This window comes from Thunnus albacares, chromosome 7 (genome assembly GCF_914725855.1).
Source record: "Thunnus albacares chromosome 7, fThuAlb1.1, whole genome shotgun sequence".
Taxonomy (NCBI): Eukaryota; Metazoa; Chordata; class Actinopteri; order Scombriformes; family Scombridae; genus Thunnus; species Thunnus albacares.
In genome coordinates, this window is record NC_058112.1 from 14,545,001 (window position 1) to 14,567,050 (window position 22,050).

Genomic DNA, 22,050 nt, shown 5'->3' on the forward strand with positions numbered 1-22,050 from the left:
AAATTCTCCACTCCAGCTAGTATTTCATCCTCCTCTCTCCTCTCCAACTGGGCTTTAAGATCGATGATTGATTGTTTCATATCAGTTGTGATAGTGTAAAGCTCGTCTATGAATTGCTGCTTATAAGCAGCTTCCATATTTTGCTTAGCTATTATCTCATCTTTATTCCAGATGAGTTGCTGAGCCTCATCCACTTGGAACTGAAGATACTGATTTCCTGTCTTCAGGTTTCTAATCTCTTCCCTTTGTTCCTGAATTACAGATTCAACTCGTGCCAGCTCAGCAGCAGTGCTCTCATTCTGCTCATTCAAAAAGTCGTCCTTTTCCTGACGATCATGTAGTGCTGACCTCAACTTTTTGATTTCTGCCTGTTGTGTGTCCCTGTGAGATTCAACACAGGCCAGCTTCTGTGCTAGGTCATCTTTATCCCTTTGAGCCTCTTTCACTTGACATAGAAGAACGTGCTCTGCTGCCCTCAGATTATAAATCTCTGCTTGTTCTTTCTCTCGCAGAGATGCAAGATGAGCCACCTCAGCAGTGAGGGTCTCATTTAGGATTTTCTTATTTTCCTTCAGTGTTTGAATCTCTGTTTGATTTGTCTTATTCATAGAATCAAGTTGAGCCATTTTAGCAATGAGATTCTCATTCTGCTCTTTCAAAAGCCTCTCATATTCCCTAGAATCATCCAAAATTGTCCTCAGGTTTTTAATCTCTTCGCGTTGTTTCTGATTTACAGATTCAACTTGTGCCAGCTCAGCAGAAGCGCTCTCATTCTGCTTATTCAAAAAGTCGTCCTTTTCCTGACAATCATGCAGTGCTGACCTCAACTTTTCAATTTCTGCCTGTTGTTTGTCCCTCTGAGATTCAACATCAGCCAGCTTCTGTGTTAGTTCACGCTCTGCTGCCCTCAGATTATTAATCTCCACCTGTTCTCTCTCTTGCAGAGATTCATGATAAACCACCTCAGCATTGAGGGTCTCATTTAAGATTTTCTCATTTTCCTCCTGTGTTTGAATCTCTGTTTGATTTGTCTTACTCACAGACTCAAGTTGAGCCATTACAGCAATGAGATTCTCATTCTGCTCTTTCAAAAGTTTCTCATTGTCCTGAGAATCTTCCAGTTTTGTCTTCAGGTTTCTAATCTCTTCACTTTGTTTCTGATTTACAGATTGAACTTGTGCCAGCTCAGCAGCAGTGCTCTCATTCTGCTTATTGAAAAAGTCATCCTTTTCCTGACAATCATGCAGTGCTGACCTTAACCTTTCGATTTCTGCCTGTTGTTTGTCCCTCTGAGATGCAACACAGGCCAGCTTCTGTGATAGGTCATCTTTATCCCTTTGAGCCTCTTTCACTTGACACAGAAGATCACGCTCTACTGCCCTCAAACTATAAATCTCTGCTTGGTCTTCCTCTTGCAGAGATTTAAGATGGGCCACCTCAGCAGTGAGGGTCTCTTTCTTCTCATTTAGGATTTTCACATTTTCCTTAAGTTTCTGAATCTCTGCTTGTTTTGTCTGATTCATAGAGTCAAAGTGAGCCTTTTCAGCAACGAGATTCTCATTCTGCTCATTCAAATGCTTCTCATTGTCCTGAGAACCTTGCAATTTTGTCCTCAGGTTTTTAATCTCTTCCCTTTGTTTCTGATTTACAGACTCAACTCGTGCCAGCTCAGAAGCAGTGTTCTCACTCTGCTTATTTGAAAAATCTTCCTTTTCCTGTCCATCAAGCAGTGCTGACCTCAACTTTTCGATTTCTGCCTGTTTTTTGTCCCTCTGAGATTCAACATTGGCCAGCTTCTGTGTTAAGTCATCTTTAACCTCCTGAGCATCTTCCAGTTGACACTGAAGATTACGCTCTACTGCCTTCAGATTACAAATCTCTGCTTGTTTTTTCTCTAGCCGAGATTCAAGATGAGTCACCTCAGCAGTGAGGGTCTCTGTCTTCTCATTTAGGATTTTCACATTTTCCTTCAGATCATGAACATCTACCTTCAGTGTTTGAATCTCTGCTTGTTTTGTCTTATTCACAGAATCAAGTTGAACCTTTTCAGCAGTGAGATTCTCATTCTGCTCATTCAAATGCTTCTCATTGTCCTGAGAATCTACCAATTTTGTCTTCAGGTTTTTAATCTCTTCACTTTGTTTCTGATTTACAGATTCAACATTGACCAGCTTCTGTGTTAGTTCACACTCTGCTGCCCTCAGATTATTAATCTCTTCTTGTTCTTTCTCTCGCAGAGATTCAAGACGAGCCACCTCAGCAGTGAGGGTCTCATTTAAGATTTTCTCATTTTCCTGCTGTGTTTGAATCTCTGTTTGATTTGTCTTACTCACAGACTCAAGTTTAGCCATTTCTGTGATGAGATTCTCATTCTGCTCTTTCAAAAGCTTCTCTTTGTCTTGAGAATCTTCCAATTTTGCCCTCAGGTTTTTAATCTCTTCACTTTGTTTCTGATTTAAAGATTCAACTTGTGCCAGCTCAGCAGCAGTGCTCTCATTCTGCTTACTCAAAAAGTCTTCCTTTTCATGACAATCATGCAGTGCTGACCTCAACTTTTCAATTTCTGCCTGTTGTTTGTCCCTCTGAGATTCAACATCAGCCAGCCTCAGTGTTACGTCACACTCTTCAGCCGTCAGATTATTAATCTCTGCTTGTTCTTTCTCTTGCAGAGATTCAAGATGAGCCACCTCAGCAGTGCAGATTTCCTCATTTTCCTTCAGACCATGAACTTCTGAATTTAGACTTTCATTTTCAGGCCTTTGTTTCTCTCTGAGGGATTCGAGGTGGGCAAGCTCAGCAGTCATATTTTCATTCTGCTCCCTCAAACTGGAATTCTCCTCTTCCAGCTTCCTGACATACGGGTCATTTTTGTCCCTGACACCTTCCTCCTTGGACAGAAGTTTTGAGACCCGAGTCAGTTCTGCCTGCAGCTTATTTTTCTCTTCATTTACTTGAAGTAACTTAACTGCTGTCCTAAGACTTGACTTGGTCTTGAGTGGATGTTGTATGACATTCTGGGAAGTGTGTGCTATATCTGTCTCTACCTCCTTTACCTTTTTTAACTCCAACTCAAATTCCCTTACCTTTGATTGGAAGTTAGTGTTTTGCACCTGTGAGCTTCTGCATCTGATTTCCAGCTGTTGAACTTGTCGTAGGTGCTCCTGTGTGTCTTGCTTTGCTGCTTCCTCTGACACATACAGGCGACATGATTCCTCTGACACACCTAAACTGCTCTGAGGAGCGTTGCTATTATCTTGAGACATACCTGATTTGTGTGTTCACAACCTCTGAAAAAAGAAAAATATTAAGCCAGTAACTTCAACCAAAGTAAAACCTACTTACCTGTGACTTACCTTAGACATCCTCCTGTTCGCTTTTCTCAGTTCTGTCAGTAGTTCTTAGTATTCACATGTTGTATGGGTCCTGCACAATTCAGTTTGACAGCAGGAGGCTTCATCCCTGTCATCTCATTTCGTCTTTCATCTGTCTTTCATCTATGATGACGTAATAACACTCGGTGTTTGTATCAAATCACGCATGTCTTCCATACGATTGTGACGTCATAACATTGTGTCTTTATATCCAAGCACGCATTTCATCCACCCGATTGCGATAAAAAAAAAAAAAAAACATACAACAAACTATGACGTGAGACAGTCTATGTTGCAATTTGAATGTCTTACCTTAAAAGATCTGTAACTCTAAAACTTCAGAAAAAAACCCAAAACAAAACAACAACAACAAAACAACTCGGGAACATAGGCCTACATGTGTGCATACACTAAATATTATTCTGTTGAGACAGCTGAGCTGCGCAGTACAATGTCGTCGGGCTGCAGCCAAATCAGTGGACAAAGCTACAACTTCATGCTAACCACAGTAGGATATAATACTACGGGAGGTGTCTGGCTTTCAAAAGATGGCTATTTTATTAAACATCCAGATAACTTCTCCCCCTGTATGTGTCTCTTTGTTCCTTTTGAACTCACAAGCTGTGTAACATTTAGGATATGCATTGGGACCAGATTGGACCATGTGATCTCTAAAGCTGGAGATGATGTCATATGTTCATAACATTCAATTAACAGTAGATATTTTTACGACTCCAGCCAGACTGGTAAATATAAGACCAGAACTGTGTACTGTGACACACCTTCCCATTCCCTTGAATGAGAGAGTGTGTCCAAACTTTTGACTGGTATGTATTTCTGGTCATGCCCGAAGCACTTTTCCTATCATGAATGTTTTGCAAATTTCCTTTCAGATGAATCCCTGACCTGCAATATTGGGAGTGATCCCTGAAATTTGTAGACATTCATACCTGTTGACAGTTACTTCGGTTATGGCAAAGTAATAACTGGCTTGATGAGGCTAAGAGAATAGACGAGCAGATTAAAGTGTAGTTAAACGGAAAAATTAAGTGACTATAATTTATTTACATTTAGTTTCCATTTTAAACATTAGCCTACATTTCTTTTCCTGTTTTTTTCCACAATCCTGGATCCTCCAGATAGAGTAAAATCCTGAAGAATTAATCTATTTTATTTTGACCTGATGGGAATTATAGGCTATAGATAACTAATTGTAATATAACATATTTTCAGCCATTTAGACAAAAGGATTGTTTTCCTGGAAGTCGTGAAGGGAGCACCGGAGCGGTGAAGCTGCGGCGGTGACTCCGGTGCGCCTGTAGGAGGAGACTGTGTCCTGTCTTCCGCGTTTCCCCCCCTAGTTCTCCACACTGTCCTGATTACACCGCAGCCACCTTTGTGCACGTTTCCGTGCCCTCCTCTTTCAACATAGCGACCGTACAATACTCTGACCCCGGTTCGGATCCCTCTCAAGCTGTCCTACTAACACAGCAACACCCCGGAGTGTTCGACCGCCTCATCCATGCATTGGAGTCCCGAGCCACAGCGCTCCGGCTCCGGCTCCAGCCATGTCGGCCAGGAATGCAGCGGCTGGCGGCGGTGACAGAGCGGGAGGCGAACCGGCAGGTAATTTAATCACTTGAGAAGATTTATTTTAACCTATTTTAATGTTAATATTGGCTGACACGACGGCTATGTGGCGTTGAGATGAACCAGAAAAGAGACCGCGGCGTTTCTGGCAATTTCTCAACGGTTGACGGTAACTTTGCGCTATTCCAAAACTAGGTCAGTAGATCAGTAGAGCAAACTCGCCCTCTACGCCATTTATGTAACGCTGGACGGCGTTGTTTATCACATCGCCGGTGTTTTGTTCTGAATATGTCTGTGTGTCGGCTTGTCATATGTGATATTTACATTTAAATCGAGTGTGTAGTGTCTGCTCTGCCAAACGGTAACCTTAAAGACAAAACCTCGTAAATGTTAGCTTAGCGATGTTAGCAGCGAGGCCTGTTTACCAAGGCAACGGTCTCAAATCAGCCGAGTCTGTTAGAGGTGATTTTACAGTCCGTCACAAATCGTCACGGTGGATATTTTTTGACACTTTGTCAGTCGGTTTTTTCTGACAGAAGTGGTGTCATATTGTGTTAAACTAGCATTAACGCTTACTACTGTTTAGGCCCAGCGAGATGTGGCCATTCACCCCGACGGTTGAACCAGTTCAACGGTTTGTTCATCTCATGTTAGCGAGGACGCAGCATAACTGTGTTAGCTGTACAAAAACACATTATCATGGTCTCCTTACATAGTGACTGTCAGTGGTGGAACAAGTACTCGCATCCTTTACTTAAAGAGCCCCTTCAGACATGTTTTAGATGTATATAAAACACTCAGCTTTGAATAATTTGTGTCTGATAGCCTATATTGCCTCCAAACTAGTTGCGATGTCACAAAAATGAAAATCTGTTTTTTAATGAGCGCAGAGAAACTTTACACTTTTCAGCGGATTAGTGTTAAAAGAGCCTTCTAGTGTCAAACTCTGCACAAACATCATTTGGCACAGTGAAGCTCAAACATCCAACTGTAGGAACAAGAAGAGAAAACACATTTTTGAGTGGAGGGAGACTTTAAAGACCAACTTCACCCTGTGAAATAAACACAGTCGTTGTAACAGTGGACTAACTCTTAACAGTAATCACTTAACTGGAAAGATACATTCATGTTAAACTGAAGAGTAAAAGCATCTTTTTGTGATTTCAGAACATATAATGTTTATGGCTCAAATCCAACGTCTTTCAATCAACATTCACTGGAACATCTTTTAAATCTATTTTATTGTATTTTATTGTCATCACTTTTATTTTTGTTGTCTTTTTAATCTAGTTTTTATTTCATGCTATTTCACTGAACTGCACTAACCTGTTTGAAAGGTGCTATACAAATAAAGTTTCCTTCTAAGCTTTAAATTAATTTAAGGTGTGTTATCCTTACATCAGAACATTTACAGACCAGTATTTATTGCATAGACTTGAGGGATCATCTATTTAGTAGCTGCCACAGGACTCAAACTGAGCAAAACTTTGTTTTAAGGAGATCCAGTGTTAAAAAATGTTTTTTGAGAACTGTGTGACCTGAGATCAGCAAAATTAGCCATTGTAAGCATATTTTACTGAAATTTTCTGTAGATAATAAGATAAATCCAATGTTCAGATATTCTTCCTGCAGAAGAAGGTTAAGGTCGTGTGTGTTTCATTGCCAGTACAATGCCTTTTGTCACTAAGGCTCAGTGGTGCTGCATGATAAAAATGTAGGTCAAACAGCAAGATCGTTGCTGGTTATTGTGCAATTCCCTCAATCGCATTTGGATTTAGAAATAGAGCGTGATGTAGGGCTGAATTAATGGTATCCGAGATTTATTGTTTGGTACAGAAACCGTCACCTAGACATATGAAACAGACCTGTTGTATTTTTATCTTTCTGGGTTTGGCTATTAAAGCTGGAATCCATAAAGAAAGAGGTTTTTGAAGGTCAAGTTCAACAGCTGTGTGCTTGAATTGGTTGTAGATGATTAAATAATAGATTTTTGCAAATGAAACACTTATAATTTAAGAGTATTACTTGGTTTAGCATTGTCAGACTCACAATGGACAGTTTTTTAAGAAAAGGATCAAAATCACTATGGCAGAACCAGAGATATCCACTTTTTACTTGTCAGAGCTGGCGCCAACATTACACTCAACTGAAGAGATTCAGGTGTGTTTTGCTAGAAGTGGAGATGAAGAGCAGGCGACAGAGGTCTGTTTTCTGCACTTCTTTCTCCCCAAATTTTTTTCATTTTCAAACTTGTAGTCTTGAGTCCCATTTGATGTAAAATGCCAGTTCTCTTCTCACAAAGCTCTCTGGAGCCACTTTATGCAGCTTTATCACATACAGTATGTAGTAGTTCTCCCCCAAGACCTGTTATCAGACTTTGATGTGTAAAAGTGCTGTTCCACTTAAATTTTTTATCAAGTTTTTGTTTCATAATGTAGTTTGAATAAAATGGAGACTGCAGAGGTACTTGATAAATACTGTCAAATTGCTGTTACTTAACAATGCTGTGAATATATTGACCACAGCACTGATTACAACCAATCAGTGTGTAGTGGTCTGTCCCTGGAGAGACAAATACTTTCTTTAAACTACAAGGAAACTATGGCAGCATCAGTAAACAGACGCCTTCTTCCATAACCTGCACATTTTATAACGGTTAAATATGTTATATAGCACTGTTGTGATCAAAGATTTTCAAATTAACTATTTTGATCATCAATACATTTTCAAGTTAAAATGAAAGGCAGAGATTCTCTGATTCTCTGATGTGGATTTGCTGCTTCTTTTTTGTCTTATGTGATGGCAAAAAGCTTTGTGTTTTGGAGTGTTGGTGAAATAAAACAAACTATTTGATGAAAATAATCAACAGATTAATCCATAATGAAAATAGTTTAATTAAGATTGCAATGAATGATTGTACATTAGACAGAGAAGAATTACAGGGTGGTTTACAGTTACAATCTGAGAATATCGGGGTGCAGCTGGAAATGATTTTCACTATTGATCAATTGGTCGATTATTATTTTTTGATTAATTTGATTAATCATTTTATGATTTTCTCATAAAATGTCACAAAATAGTTAAAAATGCCACTATTTCCTTGTTTGACTCACAGTCTAAATCCCAAAGGAATTCATTTATCACAGAAGACAAAGAAAGACAGCAATTCTCCACACTAGGAGCCGATGAATGCTTGACATTTTTGCTTTAAAAATTACTTTGAAGATCAATCAATTATCAAAGTAGCTGCGGATCATTCTTTGTTGATCAGCAAATCAATGACTTGTTTCAGCTGAGATACATCTGAGGAGACTCAGAGCTTGCTCGCTATATTTAGAGTAATAAAGATTGTCGCCACTTTCGATTCTATCTCTGAATTAGAGATTGATTTCACATTTACTGAAATTCCCGGTCAGGTCGCCACAGTGGACTTTTCACCGTGACCTTATGAAACCAGTCATTTTCAGATAAGACTCGTTTTCCACACAAATAATCCTTTGCTTGTTGAAATCAACCATGTTTCCATCCACATCATCCTAGTCGTCTCTTCTCCTCGTCCATATTCTGATCGCTTCTCCGTAGAGCATGTTGTTCCCTAGCGGCACACTGATTAGTATTAAACCAGTGTGCAGTTAACTGTGTGTCATAGTGGTATAAATGTTTGATGGGAACTCGAAGGTTATCGAATCAGGAAGTTCAGACGGCAACAATGGCAGACTGTGGACTTAGTGGGCAGATCCCTACTGTGTGTATGAATAACATCAGAAACGTGATGTAGGGTGGTGCAGGTTAGCTCATGACCTAGTTTGACCAAACTGTCCATCCTTCTTTTCCTTGTACATCAGTGTTCATTGTTGTTTTGCACATAATATTGTAAATATGAACAATTTAACCATTTAGTTAAATTCTGGTGGCAGTTTTTCCAAAGAGTGACAAACAAAAATTGATCAGTGTTTAACTTAGGCTTAAAATGAGTCATTTCCTTGAACTATTACTGTGGGACAAAAGGAGTGGGAAGTGCAGGGCGTGGGGTTACTTAAGTGAAGCAGATGCTCATTCAAGGATTGAGTGAATGAACGAGTTAACGAACACGTGAGCTGGAGAGAGGGATGTCTGATGTCCATTCATCAAGATGCCTTCTCTGTAACCTTGTTATCCACCAGATCTCGACAGGGAGAGCGGGATTAAAATCAGGTTGTTGCTGATCTTTTAATTGCTATTTGGGTCACAGGGTCTATGGAACAGAGTTTAAAAATAGGAGCTGTGGATATCTGCCGCATTTGGTCTGTCTCGTGCCGTTCTCTAGAGTTTCCCTCCCACACATACACACATATATACTTCTGAGGCCAAGACTAAATCAAAGTCTTGGCAGCTCCACTTCACGCTCAAATAGACGACAGACTGTGGAGATATCGAGAGGGACGCGGTGGAGCTGCGATATCTTCTCTATAACCTCTGAACAGCTTCACCACAGCAGCTGGCGCTTTACTAATCTCTGTTAACAGATCCCTGTGCTCATTCACATAAAGACATCTGTGAGCAAGTGACTATATTCATTCAGCACGTGAATTTCCGTTTAAAGGCTGGCTTGCACTGACGGATTGTTTTAGCCGGGGTTGAATGTAGGATGTAAGGCTGAAAGGATTAGTTGATTAATCGATTAGTCCAACCGTCCTCACTTGTGAGCTATGGAGAGCAAAGTGTGTACAGGTTTCCATTCCAGCTGAGATGACAGCAGGTGATTTCACTGATTAACACTCCTTCACTCCTAAAGTCACTTACTGCAGACTTCCACGGCACACGTGAAAAGGATCCCGGATTAGTGGACAAACAAAAAGCCTCGAGACTATTCTGAAACGTCATAATCAATATAATATTAAACATATGTTGGTTATAGTCGTAAACAATGCGAGGGTCTGTTTTTCTGTGTTTCATATTGTAAATTAGATACTTGTGGTTGTTTTGGCTGTTTGCACAAAATAGCAAATCAATTTGGAGACATCACTTTTTGGTCCCTGGTAACGTGATTGAGCAGTAATGAAATTACTGTCATTCAAAGTCCTATTATAATGTAATGTGTTAATCATATAAGTAAGCCAGAATGTGCTGATATTCACTGATTCCACTTATGAATTTTAGAAAACTAGTTTTAGTTTTATTATGTGTGAGTGAGAGACTGTTTTTTATTTATTTTACTCATCATTTTGTGGGGGGGCACAGGGACAACACATGAAGCAGATTTAAAGGTATTCATACTCAGAACATCCACTCTTCAATTAAATCCTATTTTATACATTTTTAAAAAAAACAAAGACAAAATGTGAAAAAATCTCTGTCCTAAATATTAGCATTATGAGGGGAAAAAAATCTTTTAATTACAGCAAATTGTGAACATAAATAAAGAGCTAATGTCAGTAGCCAAATAATTAAAAAAATAATCAATATACTAAGTGATAATGAAATACATATTTGGTTTCAGTCCTAACTGAATGTAGAATTAACATTTTTCTGAGATGAATTTTGGGCCTTAAACTGGTGCTGGTGTAGCCTGTTTACAGTAGCTGATGTTTCCTTAAGTCAAGTTAGAGCAGCTACACCAGAACAACCAGTTATTTGAATGGCATTGAGCATTTCTCAGAGGCTGATCATGTGGTCAATAAGGTGATGGGGATTCACTACTTTCAATGCTTGGACAGTAGTTTAAAGGACGGGGGAATTGCTACACATTTTCTTAAACTTCCTCTACTGTCACAAGTCAGTAACTCTAACCTTTAAGGTGACCCTTCTTTGTATATTAAAGGCCATAGTTGAATAAAGAGAATATCGGCTACTTAACAACTGAACAAGCTTTGGATGAATGTGGTGTTACAGATTGGAAAAATGTACAAAAAGCATGAGACAGCACAACATCAGAAGCTCTACTACCTTCAGTTCTGTCACAGTACAGAGGTGTAAATGAGGTTTATGTCTACAATAACCCAACATCAACGTGTCCTGGATACTTCAGTGATTACTGTAATAAATGTAGAAGTCACATCATTTCAGATTTTCGCAGTTTGAACAGATGTAGAGCTCCTTTTAATTAACGCTGTTTCTGCTTCTGTGTAGACTCGTAAGGGGCCATTTGTAAGGAGTGGTTTGACAGATGAACGCCCCGAGTAACTGCTCATCAAGGCTGTTTGTGTTGCCAAAGATGAATTTTGAGCTCGTAATGAGAACATTGTGATCGTGTTTGGGCCAGTCCTGCAAATGATTCTGCAACTGTTTAATTCTTTATCACTTTACATCTAAGGAAGTACAATCTGACAGATTTATAGCTTGAAACGCAGCCGTGCGGGGGAACATATCGATGTGCTTGTAAATGTAATCAAGTCCCCACCCCTTACAACCATTTTGTGTGTTTCAGAAGATGTGCTGGTTGAGGAAAACCAAAACAGTTCTCTCTCTCTGTCCGCCATGATGACTCCATCCTCAGCTACTGGCATGTCCTTCAGCATGGAGATGCCCCGGAAACGCAAGGGCAGCGTGGACAACCAGTAAGTATGAGTGTGATTGCTTTATTTTGGCTGACAGGAAATATTACAAATCGAGTTTAATTTATACTAGTTGCTAATGAGAGTCATCAATTTCCTTCATAGGGAAACAAAATCTGCTTCTATCATTGACGCAGATATGGAAGACGACCAAAATGGGTACTGTGTGCTAATTAAAGATTAAAGACAAATACATAAAACTGTTTTGTTTTCTGTATTTGCTTATTGTCTTTTGTCATAAATACATTTGTGTTTTTCTTCTTCACAGGTCAGACGATGAGGACCAACATGTCAAAATTAAATGCTTCAGGTGGGTTCTTCTTGACGCCACCATGTTTATAAAACATTACTGTGTTCTTGCAGAATTTACATCAATCAAAAATTAGAAATATGCTACATTTCACAGATGTTGAAGGCTATTAAAGTGAAAGGACAAAACTCCTTTGATTCTGTGACTGAATTATTTCTCGATTTGTCTCTCTGCAGGGAACCACACAGCCAAATTGAGAAGAGAAGACGGGACAAAATGAACAATCTCATTGACAAGCTATCAGCCATGATTCCTACTTGTAACCCCATGTCCCGTAAGCTGGACAAACTCACTGTGCTCAGAATGGCCGTGCAGCACCTCAAATCTCTCAAAGGTACCGAGCCAGTTGATGGGCGGTGGTGTTACCTTGACTTTTCAGTACAATGTTGAATACAGCAATTGCTGAGATTCGGAAAAGGGAAAATATCACCGCAACAAAGTCCGTCTGGCAAGAAATGAGCAGTCAGACAAGTTGTAAACAAGGGTTTTGCCAGATTATCTAAACTACATTATTTATACATCAAACTGAGTCAGCGTACACAATATTTTCAACGGGAAAACCACAGCAAGTATGACGAGTTAAAGTTCAACCACAAAGTCTGGCTATAAACTTTATGATAACAGCAGCGGTTTGTTTGCCTTCATTTTCTTTTCCACATAAACTTGGCTAAACTACAGGGTCATTCAAAACCTGTGTGATCACATGACTGTGTTATTCCTGCCCCGAGTGGCTCGTTTAAATGGTGCAGACACACCGAATCATTTTCTATGGAAAGCCGGAGATCCGACTGCACGGTGCATGATGGATAGTGCACGGCGTGTTGACGGACCAACCACCGTATCTGAATTTGCATAATTACGACCTGACCTCAATGCAAATGAGGTCTGTCCAGCGCAATGCGGCCGGCTCACGAAACTCGGATCAAACTAGGCAGTGCTGAACAAATATGAATCAAAATTCTGTCACTGCATTGTTTATTTCTCGTCTCAAATGTTTTCAGAAACATACTTTAGTGTACTGTTTAGCTGTAAAATGAAAACGTTTGTGACACGACCGCCATATTGAAAACGGCAAAAAACCAAGCACCAGCCATCTCTCAGTACGTCACCTACGGACTGGAGCATTCAGTGGTCCGGTGCGTCCAGATGTGTCCTCGCGGGAGTCTGTGTGTCTGCACCATAAGCAGTGTTACCATGTTCCTAGAGCTCAAGAGTCAAATTGGTGAATACAAGACAGATCAGTGATGGCCAAAACTCTGAAAATAAGATTCAAGTTGTAATAAACAATTATTAAATGATTCTTTTAAATCTACAGTGTAAATGTAATGTGCTCATCTCACACTGGACCAGCTGTGTAACAAGTATGTCGTTATTTTCAGGTTCAGCAAGCTCCTTCTCTGAAGCCAACTACAAACCGTCATTCCTTCCTGATGAGGAACTCAAACACCTTGTCCTTAAGGTAAACATACCAACAAAGACAGCTGGCTATTTATACGACAACATTTAAGAAACTCAACTCAAGTCATTAACTGCCAACAAGGCTATAAACTTATACTAGTGACAATGCCTCTGCTTTACTGTGGGTTCTATTCATCAGAAAATAGATATAAAAAACACCACATTATTCTGAAGAGAACTTTTAGTTTGGCTTAGTATGAAATATCTACAAACTTCTTCTCTTGAATTTCAGTTTTAATCACTGAGTGGGCTGTTCTCCTTATTGTTGATTGTCAGTAGCAGAGAGCAATATAATACACTCACATTTCATTACAATGCTTTGGTTTAGTTAACAATATATATACTGAATGCAATATATTACAATATATAATTCAAACATTTGCTCAATGGCCTCTTACTTTTGTCTTGACCATGTCATCACATTGGATCCCCCTATTCTCCCCCATGTTTCTTTGTTGTGCAGGCTGCAGATGGGTTCCTGTTTGTAGTGGGCTGTGATCGTGGGAAAATAGTTTTTGTCTCAGAGTCCGTCACGAAGATTTTAAATTATAGTCGGGTAACGTTTTTTACTTTTGTTGCTGTATCTGCAGCGTCTTTTGTTCATATGAAACCCCCCCGGACACACCAGATGGGCTACTTTGTCCTGATATCATTCGACCAGCCACACATGACACAGTGACTTTAGTGACATTTATGTCAATGTGTGCACAGATTTCACAGAATTACACTCTATAAAAACAAAATTGATAGTTATATTTGTACTATTTCATTTTTCAAAAAGCATATCAATGTCTTCACATTATGTTTTTTAGATAAATGTATTAATCTTAAATTATTAATTAGATATAGTTTAACTAAAAGAACAAGTAGTAATTATACCAGTAGTTGTTATTTCTAATACACTTACACGTACACTTGAAATCCTGATAGATCTTTTAAGTTTTTCTAAAAACTGCAAATCAAAATGCTTGCTGGAAAGAAATCCTCAGTAGACACATGACAGCTTTGATGATGTAAATGAAGATGTTGCATGATGACGCATATATGTTTTCATCAGGTGTGGGAGTGCAGTTTAACATATATATATAATTTTTGATTTGTGGAGAAAAGAGGACATTCATAAGCTGTCTTTTAAGGAAGCCAAGAGAAAAAAAAAGCTGTTGCTTTCTCTGTCTCGTTCCTACTTAAATCTAAATCTTCCTCCATCTCAGTTCCACACAGTATCTGGTGTGCTCCGGGGTCAACAGTCCACAGTCACTGTACTTTGTTGAATATGTTATTTGTCAGCAGGAATTGCTTTAGATGCAGAATGCTTTTGACATTTCTTTTAATCAGCATGGAAACCTTTTCTAGGTCAGTTTGACAAGCTGTTTGTTCTTCCTACAGGCGGAGCTGATTGGACAGAGCTTGTTTGATTACATACACCCTAAGGACATGGGAAAAGTGAAGGAGCAGCTGTCCGCTTCTGAATTATACCCTCGCGAACGGCTAATAGATGCTAAAAGTAAAGCATTTATTTTTGTCTGTGTGTGTGTACGAGTGTGTGTTAAAGAGCATATTTAACACTCCTGTTGTGTCCCCAGCTGGTCTGCAGGTCCAGGCTGACCTCCCAGTCGGTGCAGCACGGCTGTGTTCAGGCGCACGGCGCTCTTTCTTCTGCCGCATGAAGTACAACAAAATTTCTGTCAAAGTGGAGAAGGAATTCCAGGCCAGCACCTCCAAAAAGAAAGGTTGAAAAATTATTCTGTGGCTTACCTTGTACGTTAAGAGTTTGAATTTTGTACTTGATGTGTAACAGCTAATATAATATTTATCAAGTACACTTCCATTTACGAGAAGTATTGGTGTAAATGGACAAATTCATTTAGTTTAATGGGTGTATTTTGTGATTTGTGCCCACAGAGTCACAGAAGTACTGCACAGTTCACTGTACAGGCTATATGCGCAGCTGGCCTACCAGTCAGATGGGAGCAGAGGGGGAGGGCGAGGGAGACAAACAGGATAGCTCCCATTTCAGCTGTCTGGTGGCTGTGGGACGTGTCCACTCCCACTTATCTCCCCAAGTTAACGGAGAAGTCCGAGTTAAACCCACAGAGTTCATCACACGCTATGCCATGGATGGCAAATTCACCTTTGTCGATCAAAGGTAGACTTGAATTTCAACAAGGGGGTGGTGTCTCTTGTTTATGTGTTAAATCAACGGCTGTGGCTTTATCTGTTGCAGGAAGGGAGACCCAGATGCAATGCATGACTTTGTTGACTTAATGTTCATGCATCTTTTTGATAAGAGTACAAATAGTAGTGCAAACTTTGTGCAAAATAACTTTTTCGAGAGAGAGACAGGACTTTGAATGTTCTAAAGAGATGTTTGTTTATGTATTATTTAGTCCATGTCATGAGTATCAGTGCTGATGAATAACTAGTCTGTATCTCTCGCTACATACGCTGTATCTCTACCTTATTTCAAATATCCTTCAGTGAAACTTTTCCATTGTTATGAATTGCACATTTTAAACTCTTTTAATATTTAACTTTGTCACTCTGTCACAGAGCGACAACCATTCTCGGTTATCTTCCCCAAGAACTGCTCGGGACGTCATGTTATGAGTACTTCCATCAAGACGACTTACCGCATTTAGCTGATAGACATCGAAAAGGTAAATAATATTTTTCAGTGACCTCATACAGTTAATCATTTGTCTAATTGTCTTCAATGTTCAATTTGTCCAATGGTCCAACTTTACAAAACAACTTCAGTATTAAAAGACAAGAAAAACACTTAATATATTTCTTTCCATCTTGATATGTTCATTTAAGTAGTTAACAGTGGTTTCCCCATACTTTATGACTGCTGGGCCTGTGCTTGTTGAAATACATTTGTAATGTACTAACACTCACCATACAGCGTGCTTCATTTCCAGTGTTTAGTCTTCTAACACATCTTCTCTCTGTTTCTCTTCCACAGTGCTGCGCAGTAAAGAGAAAATAGAGACAAACTGCTATAAGTTCAAAACAAAATATGGCTCTTTTGTCACTCTGCAAAGTCAGTGGTTTAGTTTTGTAAATCCCTGGACCAAAGAAGTAGAATACATAGTGTCAACTAATACAGTCATATCGTAAGTATATGCTTCAATCCCTTTGTGAATCACCTATATATGTACCTGAGATAGATGTATATTAATCAGAGCTTCACTTGTTTTCTCATCTCACAACAAGGCACGATCACAGTCGAACAAGTCGGTCGGGAAACAAGTCTGAACAGTCGAGCAATTCCAAGACTTCTGATGGTCAGTTGAAATGAAATATGAAAAATAATCTATGGAGATGTTTTCTCATTGATATCTCTGATGCATTAGTAAAAGTACAGATTGTGTGGTAGTGGTGCAATGTATTATATACTGTATATCTGTTCCTTTCTCTCGTAACCTTTTTGTTTTCTTCTTTTAGAAGATGGCAAGAAGTCCCTGCCAATTATACCAGGCATCTCCACCACACCTGGGACTATGATATATGCTGGAAGCATTGGGACGCAGATTGCCAACGAGCTGCTGGATTTCAACAGGTGTGGCATCGCAGCAGTGGGTCTTTAGTTTCTGTAACAGTGATAGACATCATCTAATGACAACTGTATAAAGGGCGAATCACTTGAGTCTTTTTGTCTTTTAGGTCCATCTACATTAATGCTGCAGTGTTTTTACAGCTGCAGTCGGTATGCTTCTCAGTTGTTGTAGATGTTACTCGCCGCATTTTTAACTTGTTTTGTGTTGCTTTAGGATGAATTCATCACCGTCCAGTGGTAATGTCAGCCCATTCAGTCTGCCACAGGATAAGTCTCCACTAACTCACAGTCAAGTCAGCAACAATGTAAGTTTTTGCACATGCATGTTTTTATTGGTGCACATTTGTCCCAGTTATTGTTTAGGTTGCAGAAGCCCACAAAACAGCCTCTCATAGCCTGTTGTTTTTGTACGTCTCCTTTGCCGCTGCCTTAGTCAATTAATGTTTGTTCCTCAAAAAAAATGCATGAAACTTGGCATTGAAGCTCAGTCCAAAATGAATAAGTCAGTGTAAGTGCATAGTTAAATAAAGAAAACATTTTGTTGAATAGTTAACTTATATGCTGCAGGTGTGTAGTTTCAAAGACTCCAATGACCCTGAATCAGCTTTCAGTATAATATGAAAACATCATTTATTTTTTATCACAGTGTTTGGCCAAATGCTGAAGTGAATGTTAATTATCATTGAATGTTAGTTAATGTGTCAGAATACATCCATGAGGGATGGGTCATGTAAATGACCAGACACAAAAATAAAACCATTCATTCATTCATATCACTACCTGAATAAGATCACAATTTTATCTTTATAACCAGTTATACTCTAATACATGCTAGGGTAAGAAAATGTTTGGAAAAGCAATAGTTATTGCTTGCAGCAATAAAAAGTTACACTTCTCTGATTTAGAAAGTCTAATAAGATGAAAATTAGGACAATCTCCTAGATTAGCTCTAATAAAAGCACACAGAAGATGCAAATAAAGGAGCAGAGAAATATTTTTCAAACTGGCATTTTGACTATACAAGCTCAGTCCGGTTTTACATTTTTTACCACCTCATTTGTCTTAAACAACTCACTTCATAATGGCAGAAGGTTTTCTTAGAGGTAAAACAACCATAATGTGAAGCAATCACAGCTGTATGCCAAAGGAAATTATGGTGAATTTCCTCCAAAGGTTGAAAGGCATAATTTAGTCTAGCACTGATTTGATTCTTTCCTTCTTTTTTTAACCTCATGACTAAACTCTTGCCATTTTTTTTCTGCTAGGGCTATAATTTGTTCCTCTTTTGGTCTCTAGGTGCCAAACGGAGAGGCAGCAGACATGGAGATGCCAGAAAAGTCCAGCTCAGAGGGTGAGCCTCAGGGAGCTTCGTTCTCAGGAGGAGAAGCAGCACTCATGGGTACTCTCTCTGATCCTCTTAATAAGCACATTTATAAACTGTGTGTTGGAACACGTGTGTCAGACCTGCTGTGCTGTGTTTCCTCTTGAAAACTAGTTGTCACCTCTTATAACTCTTATATTTTTCTTTCTCTTTCACCCCATCTCACCGCAGGGGAGAACTCCCAGCTGGATTTGGACAGTGTGGTTGGACCAGGCCTTAGTAGTCTTAGCAATGACGAAGCAGCCATGGCAGTGATCATGAGCCTCCTGGAGACGGACACAAACTTAGGCGAGGCGGTGGACTTTGAAGAGATGCACTGGTCTTTATAGAATCCGTTCTTACAGTGTGATGCAGTGACACACTGAAAAAAAAACACTTAGGTCAGTTTTTTGATGACAAGAACTGCTTGAATGCTTTCTCTGAGAAACAGCATTTGTTGGGTTTTTTTTGTTTTTTTTTAAATACCTTTTTTATTTATTAGTTACTGTTTCCCACATAAGCTGTGTAGAGCCTTTTGGTGTGGCTGCTCTATCAGGTAGCGGGATCGATGACGATAAGGGACACCTGCTTTCCCTTCGTCGTCATGAGGAGGAGGACGTGCCTCTAAAGCTTTACAGCAGTCTGCCTGCCCTGAGACGCTGTTCCTCACTGCTTACTCTGTTTAATCGAAGAGGCCTCACAAGGTTGAGGACCGACCCCATGAACACAAATGACAGTGACATGACATACAATGGCTCTGGATTCCTGCTCTTGTTTCTCTCCTCCACCTACACTTGAACAGAGGTCGGGAGTGATGATGCAAAAAAAATTGCACTGAATCAATTCATGTTTTTTTTTTGTTTTTTTTTAAAGGTTGTAATTTGATTAGGTACTGTATGTTTATTAAAATGCGAGGAAGACACTTTGACAACCTGGCCCATCTCTGTGACCCCCCCCCCCCACCCCTCAGGATCCAAACCGTAGGTAGCCAGCATACCACGGCAGACCACACTTCCATAACCTCTAACTTTGAGAGTCACCTAATGATGTGCCGCTCAGAGATTTTCTCTTAATGTGTCAGTATCTGAACATTTTCCGTGGAAACAGTCCACTAACAACCTCTCTTGTACACTGACTTGGACATACTGTATACATGTGAATTTGGTATGATTGCAAACACCACGTCTTCAGGCCATATCTGTCTTAAAGGGATAGTTTGCATCGGTAGGATATTTTCATTTTTTTCAGTGTATACATTTCAATAGACATTTAGCCTCCAGTATTGGCTGCACTGGATTTTATTTGCCACAGCTCTTAACATTCTTTTGGCAGACATGATCCACTTTGATAAATGTGTTGGAGAGCAGCCAGTTCTGGTAGCTGGCTCATGAACTCCTATGGATTTGTGAGCAGCACACAGCACTACTTCATTACAAAGCGAAACGGCACTTTAGAGGTGCTGAAATGGAGGTTTGGTAACAACGTCTGAACAGCAACCCCGTTTCACATCTGGGACATTTTATCAATACGTGTTTGACGTTGATCTCTGAGTGTGACGGTAGGAGTGATAACTCAGGGAGTGATGGAAACAGAGCTGCCCCATATAAACATACAGTGACACAGTTCCTACCAGCTGTAGCAGTATTTTGTCCTTCAGTTAAAGGTTTTACATCCCCTACATACTGTACATTGGTATGTGGTATAAACAGTCTGTACTTGTGCATCTGTGTTCTTACTTATTGTCAGCTTTATGATCTTGCAGGTAAGCCATAGCTTTAGCGTTGTTTGTTGTTTTTTTTTTCATGTACACTTATGCACTGACAGTCTTTCTAAAGACACGTTCATGTTTATGTGCTTGTCAGCATTGTCATGCATACATTTATTAAGGGATTATGCTATGCAGAGCTATCATTCCATAAATTCTGTTTAGCTTTAACATTAAGGTATGTTCCTTTTTTCCTTTGTGTAATTGTCAATCCCATATTATGCAGGTAGAAGACATACAGCTGACATGTGATATGTCCTTTGAATAAGTCATTGAGTTTTGTTGATCCTGCTGCCATTTACCTCATCTAGAGTTTTGTTTTGCCTGTGCTTATAATTGCACATCTTAGATTTTACTAACAAAACATCGATAGGCACGATGCGATGATTTATTATTTTGCATGGGATGACTTGAGACTGTAGGACCTCTGCCGGTCAGTGATACCACTGCTGAGAATCAGGTGGCAGCCAGATGGCCTCATGGGTTGTTGTAAGGTAAAGTTTAGATTTTCCAAAGCATGTCAAATTACTATCATACATCGAGATTTAAACAGGTTGGCAGTAAGCCTGGCTGATGCCAAATAATAGAAAACTTACTGTTCTAAACGTGTTAAATTTAAGGAAATTATTGGCTGTTTTGTTTTTTGTTTTTTTTTAAATGTAAGCACTTTGGTTGGCTCGCCCTGTTCCAAGTTATGAAAATTTGTAACCTTTCTCAAAGTTTTAAAGTTAACTAAGAACACTAGAAGATAAACTCCTGAGAGTTTGGTACATTGATTTTGGGCTCATCTGATACCCTGTAGACATGTTGTGCATGTTACATTGATCAAATCATTCAATCGTTTTGAGTGTTGTACACTGCTGAAGGCTCATAGATAGTGTTTAAATGTGTATCTGTTCATTACCCCTCGGTCATTAACACCCAGACCAAGCCCAAACATTAGTTTCTATTTCTGCCCAAGTATATAGTATTTCATATTGGTATCTCCGGCCATGATTTATTGTCATCTCTTGAGGACTGTTAAGGATTTTCCTGTAAGAACTCTTGTTTCAAGGGAAGAACAGTTGTGAATCATCCTCTTTATGCTTGAATTATGAGGAGCCAGTGGATGGAGCAGCTGAACTCATAAGGACCCTCCTGCCTGTGTCCGAAGTGCCTTTGGACATTTCTGCCCGGACACACAATAAACCTGTGTTGATTTTTTTGGGGAGGAGTCCACCTCCCACCCCGGCGCCTCTGCAGACTGAAAGGAGGGCTATTTGTGCTATCTTATGTATCATTGGATTAACTTGACGCAACATGGCATACTGTAAACATCATCAATTCAGTGGAGGCTTGTCCACAGATGAACCAGGAGCTCTGCACGGTGGCTTCAGTACTCAACTACCGAGTCGTGCCATAGACGCAGGCTGGTCTTTTTTTAAAAAGGCAAAAATTCAGTCCATTTTGTATTATTTTTGTTCCCGGTCTTCATGTTCAATCATTGCACTGTTGTAGCTGCTCTGTCCACAGAGCAGTGAGACTGCTAAAACATTGCTTTCACTTCAACTTCTTTGGTGGTGACAAAATATTTTTGCTTCTGTCTCCGTTTGAAATAAAACAGTAGATTTTGTAAGTTAGGGAACATCGTTTTTGATTTCATGCCCTGCTTTGTGTGTAGTTGCATGCAGCTTTTGTATCATTTTAATGGTATTGTTAGTTTTTTGGAAATTTGTTGAAACTGTCCCTGCACAGGAGGAAGGACCTTAACATTTGGGCTTAAATTTAGCAGCTGGGAGCTTGTTAACTGCTTCCATTGTACCACTTCCTGCCACTTTAAGTTCATTCTTGATTTGATTTTTGGGCTCAAGAGGAAGCACTTACTGTATATGTCTGTTGCATTATTGCTGCTACTATCAACACGTCTGGTTTGTCTTCCCGGGTTGTCTTCCCAGGCTGTCATGTTGTTAATAAATATTAGTTTACTGAACTCCCAGCAGGATCTTTGGCCATATTTTCAAATATCAGTACTTCCAAGTATCAAACAGAAACAATCTCTGAACTCAGAATTCATTATGTGGCATCAAGCTCTTGCCCCCTTTTTATGATAAAATAAAATTTGCTT

General features: G+C 39.5%; 2 protein-coding genes across 5 annotated transcripts in view; one reads left to right on the forward strand and one right to left on the reverse strand.

Annotated features, from left to right (window-relative positions):
* LOC122986024 (interaptin-like) overlaps positions 1-3,593 on the reverse strand; it is a 3,971-nt gene extending 378 nt beyond the window's left edge. The window contains exon 1 of the mRNA XM_044357090.1: positions 1-3,593. This exon is cut by the window's left edge and continues 378 nt beyond it. Within this exon, the coding sequence (XP_044213025.1) occupies positions 1-3,263 (3,263 nt within the window). The 5' untranslated portion in view covers positions 3,264-3,593.
* Positions 3,594-4,669: 1,076 nt separating this feature from the next.
* On the forward strand, positions 4,670-21,915 carry arntl2 (aryl hydrocarbon receptor nuclear translocator-like 2). 4 transcript variants are annotated; one of them, XM_044356377.1, is made up of 17 exons: positions 4,670-4,997; positions 11,368-11,497; positions 11,600-11,653; positions 11,763-11,804; positions 11,981-12,138; positions 13,184-13,263; positions 13,726-13,818; positions 14,649-14,766; positions 14,846-14,992; positions 15,165-15,408; positions 15,813-15,919; positions 16,228-16,378; positions 16,479-16,549; positions 16,713-16,824; positions 17,036-17,126; positions 18,118-18,220; positions 18,374-21,915. In XM_044356377.1, exons 1-17 carry the CDS (start codon positions 4,940-4,942, stop codon positions 18,529-18,531), a joined length of 1,917 nt encoding a protein of 638 aa, XP_044212312.1. In that variant the 5' UTR covers positions 4,670-4,939; the 3' UTR covers positions 18,532-21,915. The 4 variants fall into 4 exon arrangements, with proteins under 4 accessions (XP_044212312.1, XP_044212311.1, XP_044212313.1 ...); XM_044356376.1 differs by having other exon boundaries at positions 4,671-4,997; positions 16,710-16,824; XM_044356378.1 differs by having other exon boundaries at positions 4,671-4,997; positions 11,371-11,497; positions 16,710-16,824.
* The last annotated feature ends 135 nt before the right edge of the window (positions 21,916-22,050 follow it).

What these genes read in the sequence shown, in the direction of transcription:
- arntl2 (XM_044356376.1), top strand. Translation starts at nt 4,940, where the DNA reads ATGTCGGCCAGGAATGCAGCGGCTGGCGGCGGTGACAGAGCGGGAGGC. An exon ending in GCACCTCAAATCTCTCAAAG is followed by an intron (nt 12,139 to 13,183) that starts GTACCGAGCCAG and finishes CGTTATTTTCAG; the next exon opens with GTTCAGCAAGCTCCTTCTCT. An exon ending in TCAACTAATACAGTCATATC is followed by an intron (nt 16,379 to 16,478) that starts GTAAGTATATGC and finishes TCTCACAACAAG; the next exon opens with GCACGATCACAGTCGAACAA.